The sequence below is a fragment of the Colossoma macropomum genome, unplaced genomic scaffold, assembly GCF_904425465.1.
Source record: "Colossoma macropomum unplaced genomic scaffold, Colossoma_macropomum, whole genome shotgun sequence".
Taxonomy (NCBI): domain Eukaryota; kingdom Metazoa; phylum Chordata; class Actinopteri; order Characiformes; family Serrasalmidae; genus Colossoma; species Colossoma macropomum.
This window is the reverse complement of record NW_023494787.1, coordinates 21668754-21684600: the sequence shown is the minus strand read 5'-3', so window position 1 is coordinate 21684600 and position 15847 is coordinate 21668754. Positions and strand designations below refer to the sequence as shown.

The window sequence follows — 15847 nt, the reverse complement described above, 5'->3', positions numbered from 1 at the left end:
TTTTTATACATGCTCACCAGTGACCAAAGACAACCTCAGACAGCATCAGAAATTTTGGCCACTAAAAAACCCATCAATAGCAGCACAACACAGGATAAGACACAACTCTCAGCAAATACAAATCAATGAAAATAAAGGCAATGGGAAAGATGAAGGTAAAACATGGTGGTGCTGCTGGATGAGCTAGGAGAATGTGGAGAATTTCTTGTTTTCGATCGTAGGCTGATCGTCAGACAATCTGTATTGTATTATCTGGCTGGCAGCACACATGAATATTAGCTAGATCTAATCTTCTAGATTACTAAAGGATAGTACCACTAAATTTGGCAAAGATTTATTAGTATATTTTGTATAGTGTGACATGCAATAAACTTACAGGACCAGAATTACCACACAGTTTTCAGCAGGGTTCAGCATGATTAGATGAGCTCTGCATGTCTTCTGCAGAACATAGAGCGCTGGGTACCATGTTATTTAATCCAATCAAATTTTTTATGTACATCATTGCTGTTGTGACAACCTTAAACCTTAAAAAAATCTCCAAAATATCAAAAATCTACAAAAATCTCTAACCGCAACACTGACAATATGTATGTATTTATATATGTATGTACATCTATGTATATACATGTTTATATGTGTGTCTGTAAATGTATATATACATATGTTCTATATACATATATTTTGAAAGTGGGGTTACTGTTGGGTGGGTAGGTGGACTGAATAGAAAGCTTTAGAAATGCAAGTTGGGGCAAACAGAATGGGTACTGCAGCTGAAAATTAGATAGAATGATATTTTGGATATCACTGCATTTCGATTCCTTTCAATAAACATTTACTACTACTACTACTGTTTACTATTACTACTTTACTGTACATTTACCCTTTTCAACTTGATGCAGTTTGAAGGAAATTATGATTTACGCATATAGTTTGCACAATGCTAACCAGGACGCTATATGCTTCCATTACTTCTTAGCTACATTAGCCTTGCAGCAAACTTTGCAACTTTAGACATCAGAAATGTCTTATAGACCCCTATGTAGCTGATGTAGCTGAAACACTGCATTTGAAGTAAGGAGAAAACTGTGCAAATGTAATTTCTGGCTGAACTATTTACTTTAGCTCCAAGACCTCCAAGCCCTTTACTCTGCAGAGTCCACTCTACCAGGCCTGAGATGTTGCTTCTCTCACATGGATTAGGTTGCTGGAGGCTTGCCTGAAGAGACTTCAGGAAGAAAGCTGTAGGTGTTATCACTGCTTCATGCCAGCAGCCCAGCTGCCTTCTGCTCCCTGCTCTTGAGCATGCATGAGAGAACAGCAGCCTGTGTAGCATATCAGCCGAGTTATGTTGCTTGTTAACTCCAAAGCTGCAGCACACAGCTGACAGAGGGGTGCTGAGTGTTTACAGCGCACTTCAAAACGACACATAACAGTTTAGAGCCCTCAGGAGAGGCACAATAAGATGTCTTACTGAGCATTTGAGAATAAACAACGAGGCTAACTTAATGTGGGTGTGGGTTGTGAAATAGACTTACGATGAAACCGAGCTTCTTGTAGTCTCTGGTGTACATGGACTTGCGCTTTTCAATACTGCCACTGTTGTTGGATTCGCACTCAACATCAAAGGCAATCCTGCGCAGCTCAAAGATGATGTCTCTCTGAGCCTGTGAGAGAGAGAGACGGAGAGAGAGAGAGAGAGAGAGAGAGATGAATTATCTCACAGACTGGAGAGATTATTTACATATCAAGGGCAGAGACACACCTGGTCCTGAGGGTCCATCTTCGTCATCATGCGGTCCTCCAAAAGGTTAAAGGTCAGCACCTGCAGCATGTAGAGCTGGTGAGCCATCTCGTCGTTAATGGGCTTGGTGCTCCTGATGACATTCTGAAAGAGAGACAAACAAAAACAAGATTCAGAGTACAAAAGGTGCATAAAGGAAAGAACAGAACACAGTAGAAAGAGTGTCAGAGTGGCCTTGGACACTACAGTGGTCATATGGTACAAACAAAGAAAAGAAAGAAGAAAAAGTAGAAGAAAAAGAATGAAAAAGAAAGAACAAAAACAAAGAACAAAAAATGAACAAAAAAGAGAAAAAGAAAAGAAAAAAATCAAAGAAAAAAAACCAAAAAAAAGAAAGTGAGAAATAAAAGAAGGAGAGATAATGAAGAGAAAGAAAGAAGACATTAAACAAAAGAGAGGGGAGAGAGACAAAGAAAGAAAGAAGGAAAGAAAGAATGAAAAAGAAAAAGAACAAAAGAAAAAGAAAGAAAGTAAGATAAAAAGAAAAAGAAAGAACGAACAAAACATGAACAAAAGAAAGAGAAAATGAAAAACAGAAAGAAAGAAAGAAAAAAATTAAGAAAGAGAAACGAACAAATAAAAGCAAAAATAAACAAAAGAAAGTGAGAAAACAAAAGAAAAAATAAAAGAAAGAAAAAACAAAAAGAGAGAGAAAGAGGGGAAACAAGAAAGAGAGAGAGAGAGAGAGAGAGAGAGAGAGAGAGAGAGAGAGAGAGAGAGAGAGAGAGAGAGAGAGAAAGAGAGATAGAGAGAAAGAGACAGAGATACTCACTTGGAGAATAATGGAGCGCAGCTGCTTCTGTGCAAGAATATGAGCCATCTCCTGCAGGCAGAAACAGAGAGATCCATCACTCACAAACAACAGCAAACACAGCTCGGAAGACTTTAAGAGGTAAATCTGTATGAGAGTTTTAAAGGAAATACAGCAAAAAACATCCAACTCATGAAAAGCTATTAAAATGATCAGTGTGAGATTAACGCTCACACAGAGATGATTTTCTCATGTTCACAGTTTAGACGCTGAACAAACAGCTGCATTCTAACAATAGAGGACTTAAAAACCAAATCAGATGCACTTACTGTGAGGGGACAATCAAGGATGTTCACATTGCTCTCATCAAACTACCGTTACAAACGCAGCAAGGAAAAGAAATAGAGAAACAGAGAGATTCAGAGGGAGGGCAAGCAAAGGCATTCTGTTAGTAAGGCAGAAAGTAGAGAGCAGTGAGTCAGCGAAACAAGTGCAGAGAAACTTCACTCTGGCTTTTATGCCCAGCTGCAGTTTCACCAGATCTCTGTGCATCCTAATAAGTCTGCTATAGGACTGAAGAGCACTCAGGATACTTTAAACAATTCAATAAAGCAGTTTTAAAACTGCCATAAAGAAAACATTCGTTCAGATTCTGGGCCTCTGAGAGTTCTCAGCTCCATAACAATACTTTAAAACCTCACAGCTTTTATGAAAATACTATTATCGTTTAACACTCCAGAATAACTTACCGGACCAAATGTTTAACATCAAGCTCATTTTCAAAGATTATCAGTATGTTGGTAACTCAATTCTAACGCTGATATGATTTTTAAATACACTTTTACAGTGTAATTAATAATTCAGGAGTGAGATGTAGTTTAGATTAATGTAGCTAACAAGCAATTGAGGTTTCTACTCCACCAATCAGCATCATGCCTAAATCCCTTGACAGTAGCAGCAGGTTGAATGGATTTTGTCTATTCCTTTATCAGATTTTTACAGATTAATGTTACAGTATTTCATACAGTATCAGAATCCACCTTAACAAGTCCTTTGATAACAGATGAGTGTACTTTCTGGGGAGTTCCACTGTTTTTTATGCAGAACTAAACCATTAAGATTTAAACCTCATTCAGAGTGATTTGATACAAAATGCTCTGTTTTAGAGGAAATTACAGTCAGACTTGTTCACAGAGGTGATAAAAACCAGACGTCTGAAGCATTTAACACAGTTGGTTGTATACTGACTTTTTTACGGGGCTGTTCCCGTATACTAACTTCTTCAGAAAAAAAACTGTGTATACTCACTTATATTTTTTATTCCAAGACAAACCATCACATGAGTTTAACTGAGAACAATATGATTGGTCAATTCCCTGATAAAAAAAAACTATTTTAATTGGTTAATTTCAAGAGAGAGTGCTGTACAGTGAACTGTACACTTAACAAAAAGTTCAATGCTTCAGTATTTCAGTTTCAACTTCTAAAAACACTACAGTTAAAATATCTCTCTTATTTGTTGACCGTGTTTGCTGGGCTGGCAAAGACTTATGGTATAACCACTGTTTTCTTAGGATACATAACTGATTTAATGCCACTAAAAGCTACCTCACAAAATTATTACATAGAACAGTTATGTTGCCTGATGCCTGAGAGATTTGGGATAAGATTTTGGTCTAAAATGTATTTTTTTTAAATCCAATCATGGCAGAGAGGTACATGCTAGTACCCAAAGGAAATGTACTTCTTTAGATTTACCACTATTTGACCATTATCAACATTACACATGTAAAATCAGACATGCGCAGGTTCACTGGTCATTTTGGATAGTAAATGAGATTTACATCTCAATGACTGAATTACGCTGATAAGAAAAGCTGCTGGAATTGAAAAATGTCTTTGCTACCTGACTATATTTGTGATAAGAGGCAAACTAAATACATCTAATTTTTGAACTAAAGTCTTACTTTAAGGTGTACAGAGAGGCAATCATCCTTTCTTTTCTCCTTTTTAAGGACAAGAGTTTTTGGATCAGTACTAATCTAGAGCTCTGGGATGGAACCGCTGATCAGCAGCCCTGCCATCTAGCCTCAGCATCTGCATGATTGGCAGACCAGAGGGGCAGTGGGCTCCAACGTCAGCACAGAAGAGAGGTACAGTCACAGCCTGCTTCACTCAACACACTCAGCAAGCCTCAGACACAGCGCTCTAATAAAGCACACACACACACACACACTTTTCCATCACTGTTCTCTTGCAGAACTGACAAAAGAACAGGTGCAGTTGCACAAACACACACACACACACACACACACACACACACACACACACAAACTAGAGCTGCACAATGTGGACACAGCATCCTGACATTAAAAAGATTTCAAAGTAATTCCAGCAATTTTCAAAGTTTCTGCATATTTTAATGGCTGAGATGTAAACAAATCATTCAGAGTGTGAAATGTTCTTTGTAGAGAAATATACAGACTCTTTACAATGTGTTAAAAGAAACCAGGATGCTAATGCTAAAACAACACAACACAAACAAAGCTATTTTATTTACTATACAAAATGACCAGTGAATCCGCATGTGTCTACGGAGGTTTTTTAAATAACTAAATAACTTACCAATTGAATTAATTAATAAAATGAAAACAAATTAAGAAATTTTGGAAAAAGGGCGGAATTTCCCTTATTCAGTAAGAACTTTACTGATTGTGAAACAGCTTTTTCAGTAAAAACCATGTCTGGCAATACAGGTACAACAAAAAACAACACAATGAGGCAAATGAGCTTTAAAACATAAACGGGAAACCTGCTCACTCTATCTAAACCTGCTGGACAGAAAAGGGGAGGGTTACTACATACAGACATTTTAGGTAGTTTATTCAGTAATTTAGTGGCCTGAGGTATAAATGAAAATTGTGCCCTGTTGATAACAAAAGCTGATGTCTGATATCTGAAAAAAGAAGATAGTAGCTGAAAAGCAGACAAAATTAAATGCCTTCAATCAGAAATCATTTTTACTGCTTTAGATTTTTTTGATACATTTTCTTTTCAATGGAGAATCTCTAGGGATGCACAGATCATGAATTTTTAGGGCTGGTTCCAATTCCACTTTCTTCATGGGCCAAATTAGCCAATGCCTTTTTGGTAGATTGTTATTATCTTTTTTTTTTTTTTCACTAGACGTTTACACTGTGTGGACTAAATGAACACATGAAACACAGAAGCATATTTAAACATAGTTAAACATCCTTAAACAAGAAAACAGCTGCCTATTTAAATAACATGAACCAAATACAGTACCACATAGACACTTAATGGCAAATGAGCCATGCATAATTATCCTACGACAATTTGGTACAGGTGGAGCAGCAGCATTCAAATATATCGTGAGCGCATTTAACTTGTTCAAATTATCTAGACAGATTTCTGGCAAACTGCTGATTGCGCATTCAGAGCAGAAGTCAGCCAACTCCTATCTTGGCCAGTTCCAATCATGCATCCCTAGGAATCTCCTTTTAGAAGGCTGTGTAGTTAAGACTAGGCTTAATCCACGTCTGGGAAAACACTTGATTGGTTAGAGGCTCATGTGCATATTTCAGCCTTATGGGATAGCAGCTGTGCAAAGACGAAATTGCGATAATGATAATGATAATGATTAACAATTAACTGTGCAGCTCTAACACGCATTCTTATTTGGTTTACACAAAGTCCTGCTATCAGCAGTGGGTTATAAACCATGAAAACAGTCTTGTGGGTCACCTGAACTGAAACCAATATGACGGTGCACTAGAATTGTCATTTTTGCTCAGGAGCTTCATTCCTCATTCTTAGTGCCTGTAGCGCATCAATTTACCAGCAAGAATTGGCATTATGAGAAAGACGTGTAGTGTGTGCTTGTGTATGTGAGTGTGTACCTGTCTCTTCTCCTCAGGGGCTTTCAGGAAGAGAGCATTAATCACAGCGATGGTGTAAGTCTGAATGTCCTGATCCGTTCTGAACACAGAGAAAAAAAACAATACCCAGAGGCACAGGGACAGAGAACAACACTTAGTCTTTGTCAATTCTTTTGTTTTTGTAAATGATGATACATATCTGTGCATGCAGAGCCAAGAAGTTCAGAAGCAGCCCCTGTGGGACAGCACTTCTCCGTACCCTTGTAGATGGGGCAGGAGCTGGCCGATGGTGATCTCTTGCGCCACCTTCTGGTAGAGGTCCTGACTGTTGAGCACCATTGACTCCAGGATGGCCAGCGACCTCTGGAGCACTGCGGAGTCCATGGAGGACTTACACACAAAACTGGCAATCTACAGCAGAGAGGCGAAGAGGTCTGAGTAAGCAGCACTCACAGTTACTTTGAGTTAGTACTACTGTTTAAAAGTCAGGAATCATAGGATTGTGATTTTATTCAGCAATGACCTATACAGTCAAGATTAAAGTACTATCATCTAGACATCAGAAGACATTTTAGAACTTTTCTCAATATTGTTGGGGGATGGGAAGCTTTTAATGCTAATATACTGTAATTTTCTATTTGTAAAATTATTTCTTATCAATTTATTTTACCATTTATTTCTTTTCATGTTGTCTCCTTCACAATTTATCATTATATTTTAAATATAAGGCATTCTAGATGTTCATTTTCAATGTTAGAGCTTCTTCAATGGTCACGGAATCATCTCCAGTTCTGTTCATCATTCTGGACTCACGATCTTACTTTTGAGAAATGGTTGGAAACCTATGAAGCTGTGAGGCCACACTGGAATTATATTAGAATATATCATTCTATTAGAAATATCTTATGTGGTAAATGTTGGAACAAAATCTACATTTCTGATTTTTTATTTTGTGACATAATGTGAAATTACCAGCTGCCCTTTACATTGATGAATGGACTAACAGAAATGGTCCAAATTTGTTTGCAATTTTTTTTGTAACTTTTTAAACATTGAAATTTATATTTTTCTTCTTCTGCAAAGTTACAATTTGGAAATGTGAGTCTTAGGTTCAACAGTGTCAATATGTATCTGCCATCATGTTTGGCTTTATACTACTGAAAACAGTGATTTCAAATGTTTGTATTGCGCTGTACACTTTGTAACGACAAAATGACCAAAGCGATCTGAGCTGTTTTATGTGAAAGTAGATTAATTTATTAAAGGCATATGTCAAAAGGAGCAAACCAACCCACTCTGTGTAATGTAGACATGGAGGGTTTATAAACGTACCTTCTTGATGAAGGCCACAGAGAATGTGTCCCACGAGATGATGCCGTGGTCCATGAGCTCCACAAAGGCCGTCAGTGTGAAGGAGAGCATTTCCCCAAAGCTGCAGAAAAACAAGACAACAGCCACTAGCCCCGTGTCTACCTACTGAGCTGCCCTGGAGCACAGCCAAGCGTCAGCCTCACTGGGGCAGGGGGGGCATTTGCAGGGGTTTCAGCAAACGGCACAGCAAGAGAGAAGCCATAGCGAACGCAGCTAGAGTAGAAGAGCCAGACTGGCACTAAAACCTCCAACTCAAACAGCGATAGGGGGCACCAGAGCATCAGCGGGCATGAGGCAGCAGCTTGGCGGCAGCACAACTCAACAGCAAACTCGTGCATAAAAATCTTGTGTCTGATGGGGAACTGCTACATCAGAGGTTGTGTGAGGCAAAGCTCAGTTAATCCGTAAATGAACTGATGTCTTCTACTAGGTAAGTACTTTCAGTAATGAAGCGACGGAACAGATTACACTGGTTACTGGAATTAGAAGGCCTCTCTAATCAGTGTGAAACACTGCAAAGCTGTTGTTAACACAAACGTTTCATTTTCATTTTGTCTATTTTTGCATTTTCATGGCCATATCTTGATGTGTACAACATTACTGAATAACATTTCCCTTTCATAGTTCATTCCTTAAATTGAGTTTTAAGTAAAGAAAAAACAAACAAACAAACAAACAAACAAACAAACAAACAAACTGTGCTTAAACAGATAAAGCTGAATTGAAACCAGGATAGACATTCTATGTGAACAGAATAAACAAATAAATAAAATTTACATAAATAAATAAGAATCTTAACAGAGGTAAGGAAATCAACACAAAAACATTAAAGAGCCCATATCATTGCAAAGCAACTTTCCCAATTTTCTGAAATGAGAATTTAATATATTGTAGTATGTAACTATTTAAGTTTTAAAGCTATGTCCAAGCAGTCCATATATGGAAACTGAACTGAAAAAGCAGCCTGTCTAAAAGTGTATTTGCCTATATCAAACTACTCCTACAGCAGTTTAGCTCCACCCATTCCTGCTGAAGTTATAAAGAGTGTTTCAGGCTGGACTGCTTTTTGGTTTAGGCACAATGCAGATCAGCTTATCAGAATCATATTTACACATAATCAGTCTTAAAGGCACAGTAACCAAAACTGCTTGTTAAATCTGAAACGATGGAGAGAAAAATAAAAGATATGTAGGATATGGGCCCTTTAACACCAACAAAACATGTTACAAATGATGTCTAACCAAAGTAACAGCGTTAAAAAGTGGTCTGTAGATTTGTTTGGAAGTTGACAGACTTGTTGAGAGTAGGCCCAGAAGGCAGCATGGGTTAATATAGCATCGGGGGCCCAGTGAGATATTAGTTTGAATATAGCAGTCAGTACATGAATCATTGGAGTAAGTAAGCATTTGCACCTGGAATTGAGCAGTAACTATACAATAACTATACTAAGACTGCTGGCAGACAGCTTTATAAAGTTCATATGAATGATAAAGGGGTGTGATCTCACTATCTACCCACTCCCTTGACTAGATGTTTTGGAAAGTGGACAGAAATAAGAAATCTGAGAGGAGCTTAGGTCTTAGATTGACAGGATACACAAGGTATCACACAACCATAACTGGTTTAGATAGAAAACCTACAGAATATAAGCTCCAGAAAAATAGTTTGGTGTTTCTTTGTCATTGTACAGTTTATGAAAAGACTACTCTTAATAAGTGTGCTATTCTTTGTTGGCACAGATATTCTGGATGAACTAAAGTAAATAATCCATCAGTGTTATAGGCAGCTACCCAAAGGATTTAAACACCTAGGGTTTATTTAAAAAAAAAAAGAAAAAAAAAAAGATACAGCTACATTTCCCAGGTGAGCAGGGTGGTTAGTGCCAGTCTACACCTTAAAAGCCTGAGTTGCCCAATACCACATGCAAAAGAAATGAAGAGTGCTGATTGGGTTACATGAAAACAAATCATTAAGTCAGAACCATAAAAGACACCAGTAGTGGCTGCAGGGACTGCCATGTTTTTTCCCCATCAGTTTGATGGTGCTGACCAGAGCCAGATCATGCAGACTGTGGTCAGAAGGATTAGAGGCTAAGAGACAGTGGGGTTATCCAGCTCGAGGGGGGGCTTACCAGGGCTTCATCATCTTCTGTAGTTTCTGATAACGTCTGCAAAGATTTAAAAACTTTGACGTCAGGGAGACAGCAATACGAACAATGGTCTGATCTGCTGGTCTCCTTCTGATACAATCAGAGCCAGCACATAGAGAAAGTCTAACAGTTGGACAGTTATTACTGACAGTACCCTTGATGGGGCAGATGAGTGACAGAACAAACATTATGAAACAACACAGAAATAAAACAGGGTTTTATGAACAATTCCATTAGAACTTCCATTATATGTAACAATTTCAAGAAAAAGACAACTTCAGACTGATACACATACAAAATGAACTCACAAATGAAAAGACATAAAGCATGCAAAGCAGAGCATCGCTCACCACAATCTCACCAGCTCTTGCATTGACTCTTCATACAATGCAGACTTGGTGCAGCGTTTAAAATGTACATTGCCATATACACTTTTAAATACAAATTATTAGAAATAGCTACAACATTAGCAAATACGTACACAAAATCTGCATTACATGAACACAGGCCAACTAGTTTCATGAACTGCAATTAAAAATAACCGCAAACAGTAAATACAGTGTGCATCACTCGTATACATGTGTTTGTTACCATGCATCATAAACCATTATGAAACAAATGGCTTTTGTTTCTCTGTCATGTCTCAGTGTACTGTCAGCGGGATATACTGTATGTTCCATAAATGTGATTGATTGCGTGTGACATGCTGTTCTTTCAAGCTGAAGCACATTGTTCATGTGGCAGCTTAATTGTTGGCCCACTGCCTTGCACTGTATTCTTAACTGTCTGGTTTATGTGGTGCGTATGGTATGTGGTTTAATGAGAGCAGATGGCCACTAGAGGGAGACCTTCTATTGCTCAAGCCTGCTTTCGCCCACATTCATGCCTCATGATGTCATCAGGCCGAGCCTGAAGCATGGGTTCTGTGCCCTCAAGAGTGCCGTCATGCTTTAGCCTCCTTAATAATTACAGTATGGTCAGTGCCTCGCAGGAATCTGTGGCAAGAATTTAAGTCTCGGGATGTGTGCGTGTGTTTGTATGTGCGTGCCCCTTGGTGCCTTTCAGTATGAAAGGACTTCACAGAAACCCACACACAAGTTCCTTGAGGTCAGGAGCTGTTGACACAGAGCTGCTTTATGTATGGCATGCCCATAGAAACCAAAAGCAAGGCCATTGCTCCAGTTTAGAGTGATGTGGAAATACTTCCACTGGGAGCCAATGTGGGGGGACGAAGGATGATGTAAAAATAATGATGTTGGAACACTGAAGTAAGACAAACAGCCTCTTTCCTAACTACATTTCACCCAGCTGAATACATTGAAGGGAGCAGAGCCTTCCCCTGTAGTACTGGAGGGACCTAACACCAGGGAGGGGACAATATGAACATTTCCTATTATTAGAGGTGATTAGAGTAGCATAAATCCATACTCAAAAAAGTATGGATACTTGGGCTAAACAATGGCTCAAGTAAAAGAAAAAGTACCAACAACTTGCACAGACGTACAAAAGTACGGAGTAACTTTCAGTGGAACTTCTTAGCATCTAGCAGGGCAGGAGCAGAAGGTTTTTTTTTGTCTCAATTCTTCTAAATTCGTCTAAAGTCAGAGGTGTGACCAATCACAAGCAGTATAGATACTGTCATCAACAAAACATAATGAAATTAAACAGAAATTAGTAAGTAAATATGAACGGCTAAACTGTTTGTGAGTAAAAAGTAGATTCCTTTATGCACTAATATGCTTGCGTAGAAGTAAAAGCATGATTTGAAAATACAAGTACAAATGCATCAACATTTTACTTAAGTACATGCACTTAAGTAAATGTAACTAGCTATATCCTACTCTGCCTTTTATGATATCTGTGATTGATAAATATTATCACAGTTTTCTTTATTTACACTATTGTTAAAAGATTTAAAAAAAAAAAAAATGTAAAAACTCCAATTCAAACCAAAATCACTTTACCATTCGTATTATATTAACAGACTTATTGTCTTTTACTGACTATTTTATAACCCCTCATATTTCTTTATAACACCAAATAAATCAATTATAAAGTTCTAATTACTATAGATTATAACAATAAAATCATGCACTGTTCTGGCAAATGCAATGGGGGAGACTGCAGTGGTAGGCTATTAACTTTTATTGTCACTTTTAGAACAGTAATGATACCCAAAATGATTACATTATAAAACAGTACGATTATCTTTGTTGTTTTATATTGCCGTAACATTAAAATCAGCAGGAGAGAGCAGGGCACAACACATTTTAATTTTTATTAAATGATATTAAAACATATTTGAGCAAGATTATTCTTTTTTAATATATAAAAGTAAAATGCAGATATGTGCTACAACTGAAAACATAAGCTTAGTTTTGAAGATCTACAGTCTACAAACAAATGAGCCATAAGAGACATGAGAGCAAATGTTACCCCAATAGGTGGGGCTAGCTGTAACTGACTGAGGGGCTAGCTGTAAGCTACTAAAAGTCTAAAATGTTCAGATCAGATTTCTAACCTAAATACATAAAATATATATTCATCACAACAAATATGGTACGATTTAAAAAAAAAGGCTGTGACAAACACAGCAAAGTTATGATTGACCAAAAATTAAAACAGAAAATAATCTGTGCAAACAAACTTTGAGAATTTATGTGGAGGGATTTGGAGTTCTCTCATTGTTTACTTTTAGGGGTCTTGGTTGTAACGCTGTGTACAACTAACCCCATCATATGGAGGCTGTAATTTAGCCTTGCTAGCTCTCGCTGTGATTTACTGCATGCGGTAAAACAGTGCTGTACAACAGGAAACAAATAAAAATGAGTGATTAAAATAATACAGGTGTGAAATCTGTGACTTACACACACAACTTAGTAAGAAAAACACTTGTAAAGTTACTTTTGCCAACAAAATTTAATTTCTATTTAAACTTGTTTAACTACATCGTTTGGTTGTGCCCCGCTCTCCATTTTGTCCCACTCTTACCTACCATTCTAGAAGACAGAGCATGAATAAGGTCCATTAGATAATATCTTTTGTCTTCACAGCAGCATCAAATTAGAAAACATCTACCGTCTGATTTGCCTGCAAGCCCTGCGTGAAAAAAGTCCATATTTATCCCACTCGTTACTGTTTGTCTGGGGGAGAAATAATTAGGCTAGAACCCCCCCGGAGACCATGGTGAGTGGCTCCATGCTGTCCTGAGGCTGACCTGCCTGGAGGACAGATAGCGGGGACCCTCAGCCATTCATTACAATTCAAAGCTGCTTTCAGTGGGTGGAGAAGCTGGAGCGTAACAGCAGAGATATGTCCCCACTCCCTCTTTCTGCTTCTCTGCTCCCCCACAAACACTCAGCTATCTCTTTTTTCCCCTCAATCTCATCCTTTGTTCTCTCATTCCCCACCCCACTTTCTCTCCTTGTCCTTTTTCCAGCACTCTCTCTCCAGCTCCTCCTTCATAAAGGCCCAGCCAATTTATCATTTGGCTGATAAAACTTACTGATACTAAGGTTCCACAGATTCATTAGCATGGGCAGAAATCCCACCAATAAGGCACCAATAACATCTCTTTAAATGTTACATGAGAAAACCACTTTTGAGAAGCCTTCTGTTTTTTGAGTTTAAGATATTTGACAGGTAAGAACTGACAATCATATCAAAGCTGTAAGACATAAGAGGCAACACATTACAGAGAATTTACCCTAGATCTGATCAAGGTATGCTGTTAGGCATGAAGCTCTTCTCTCTTAACCATGGTAAGAACACCGCAATATATGGTCTCTAGTGGTTTATTGCTTTTATATTATTATGTCAGTTCTCACTAGAGCTGGGTATTGAAATGCAATACCTTTATGGCACTAACAGAATTACTTTAATACTACTGGGCATGGAAAACTTCTATGCCATTTAATGCTGAATTTCAAAAAGTAGTCTTACCACTTGCAAGCTAACAGGCAAACCTATTCCAAAATCCACACTGCTAAATGGGCTGTTTAAATTGCATTCCATAAGCATGTTATTAAATGCCAGTGCTTCTTTATTAGTCGGCAATCCATCACTGTCAGTAAATACATCCCTTTCCACTTCACATTCATATCTGGTTTAAGCCACACCTACTTTCGAACTATAACCGAAAAGAAGGTATAGAAAAAAGTAGGGTATTCAGTATTGGTATTGACAAAACTGTAATGATACCCTTGTCCTAGCCATAGCTCTCACATATCAAATCTCTCTAAAATATCATTCACAACATAATCTAATACTCAAATATGCAATTCAGATGATATGTTTAAAATAGTTTAGAACCGTTTTAGAACTGTCAATTTGCAACTGAAAGTCATATCAGACAATAAAACCTGGACCACATACAATGCTCAAAAGTAGTCTTTGAACATCTCCATCATCATCTGTGTTTTTAGAATTATTTAATATTCATTAACGTATTGTGGAAATTGTGCTTTACCATATTAAAAAGCAATTTCTGCTATAACACATGAATCCATATTTGGTCCTGCACAATAGTAAACTAGAAAACTTTCACTTAATACCCCATTTAAAAACATTAATAAATAAATAGAATCCAAATGCACATCCACATGTCACGTTTACACCAGAGATCTTCAATACTACTCCTGCAAACATACTTGACTCGAAATTTCATTAACATTCTAAAAGATATTTCTTTAGTAAACTTAAATACTGAGTTGAACAAATCTGTCAAAAATATTACCTCTTGGTAAAAAAACATCTGTGAGACAGCTTGCAGATTCTTTGAAAATTCCACAATCAAGAGAGAAATGTGTGCTGAAGAGGTAGAAAGAGGGAGCCGTGTTCAAAACCTGCCTTAGTCTGGCCATCCGAAAGAGAAGAATTAACAAGCCTGGTTGAGTGTCAATTGTGCAAACTTATGCACTCAATGCCTAGAAGACTTCAAGCTGTCATCCAAAAAAAGGGATATGCAACAAAAATACTAACTTAAAAAATACTAAATATTGACATCTATAGGGGACAGAGACAATAATGCCTGTCCCACTAATGTTACTTCCTCGCCTAAGTCTTCAATTTATTATCAGGATTGTTTTGAGTTTCAGTTAGTAAACCTGGCTGTTCTTGCTGGTTACTGTAACTTTTTGATGGATCCAAATTACAAAAATAATTAATAAATAAGATATAAATTGTATTGAGAGAGTGTCCCAAGACTACTTCTGAGCATTGTAACACTATATCAGTTTTATATTATACTATTGGTAACATTACTCTCTAGATCTCACAATCTCTCCTTCTCTTTACCCCTTTTCTCCCTCCCCCTCTCTCTCAGAGGCAGTGTTGCAGTCTGTTGGAGTACAGGCTCCCCATGGGGCTGCCGTCAGAACAAACCCTGCAAAAGCTCCACCTCAGCAGATAGTCTAGCCACGCTTTAACCTTCAACTGCGACAACCCCCTCGGCTAAGCCATGCTGCTTCGCACAACTGCGTATGTGCATGCACACACACACACACACACACACACACACACACACATACAAAAGAGGAGGACAAAAAGAAGTGGAATAGTGGAGTATCTTTTCAGTGCTTTTCGGAGCAATGCATTTGTAATGTAAACTAACCACTGGCCTCGAAACCTTTTTCCACGCAGTTGAGATTCTCTGCGAGTAACAGATCAGGTAGGCTGTGGCCGACATTCAAGGGTGACTCAGTAAGGCTGATGTTTTTCAAGGAAAGATGCTGCTAATGCAGGCTAGACTCTAGTTCAGAACAGTTAACAGTGCAAGTCAGTGGGCCGCAGTGTCTCACAGTGTGCCTCTACAGCTTCAGTCCGGCTGCGTGGGCACACCGGAGAATGAAGGGGTATCATGAAGAGCATGACTT

The 15847-nt window shown here is 38.0% G+C and overlaps 1 protein-coding gene across 3 annotated transcripts in view; it reads right to left on the bottom strand.

Moving 5' to 3' along the window:
• Window positions 1-15847, bottom strand: part of elmo1 (engulfment and cell motility 1 (ced-12 homolog, C. elegans)) — a 103134-nt gene that overhangs the window by 52393 nt on the left and 34894 nt on the right. Inside the window, exons 7-14 of one of the 3 annotated variants that reach the window (XM_036566423.1) lie at window positions 9957-9992; window positions 7787-7886; window positions 6714-6865; window positions 6476-6554; window positions 2885-2926; window positions 2577-2627; window positions 1766-1888; window positions 1539-1667 (exon numbers count right to left, since the gene is read on the bottom strand). In XM_036566423.1, the coding sequence (XP_036422316.1) occupies window positions 1539-1667; window positions 1766-1888; window positions 2577-2627; window positions 2885-2926; window positions 6476-6554; window positions 6714-6865; window positions 7787-7886; window positions 9957-9992 (712 nt within the window). The remainder of the gene's footprint in view (window positions 1-1538; window positions 1668-1765; window positions 1889-2576; window positions 2628-2884; window positions 2927-6475; window positions 6555-6713; window positions 6866-7786; window positions 7887-9956; window positions 9993-15847) is intronic. The other 2 variants (XM_036566424.1, XM_036566425.1) reach the window with 2 other exon arrangements.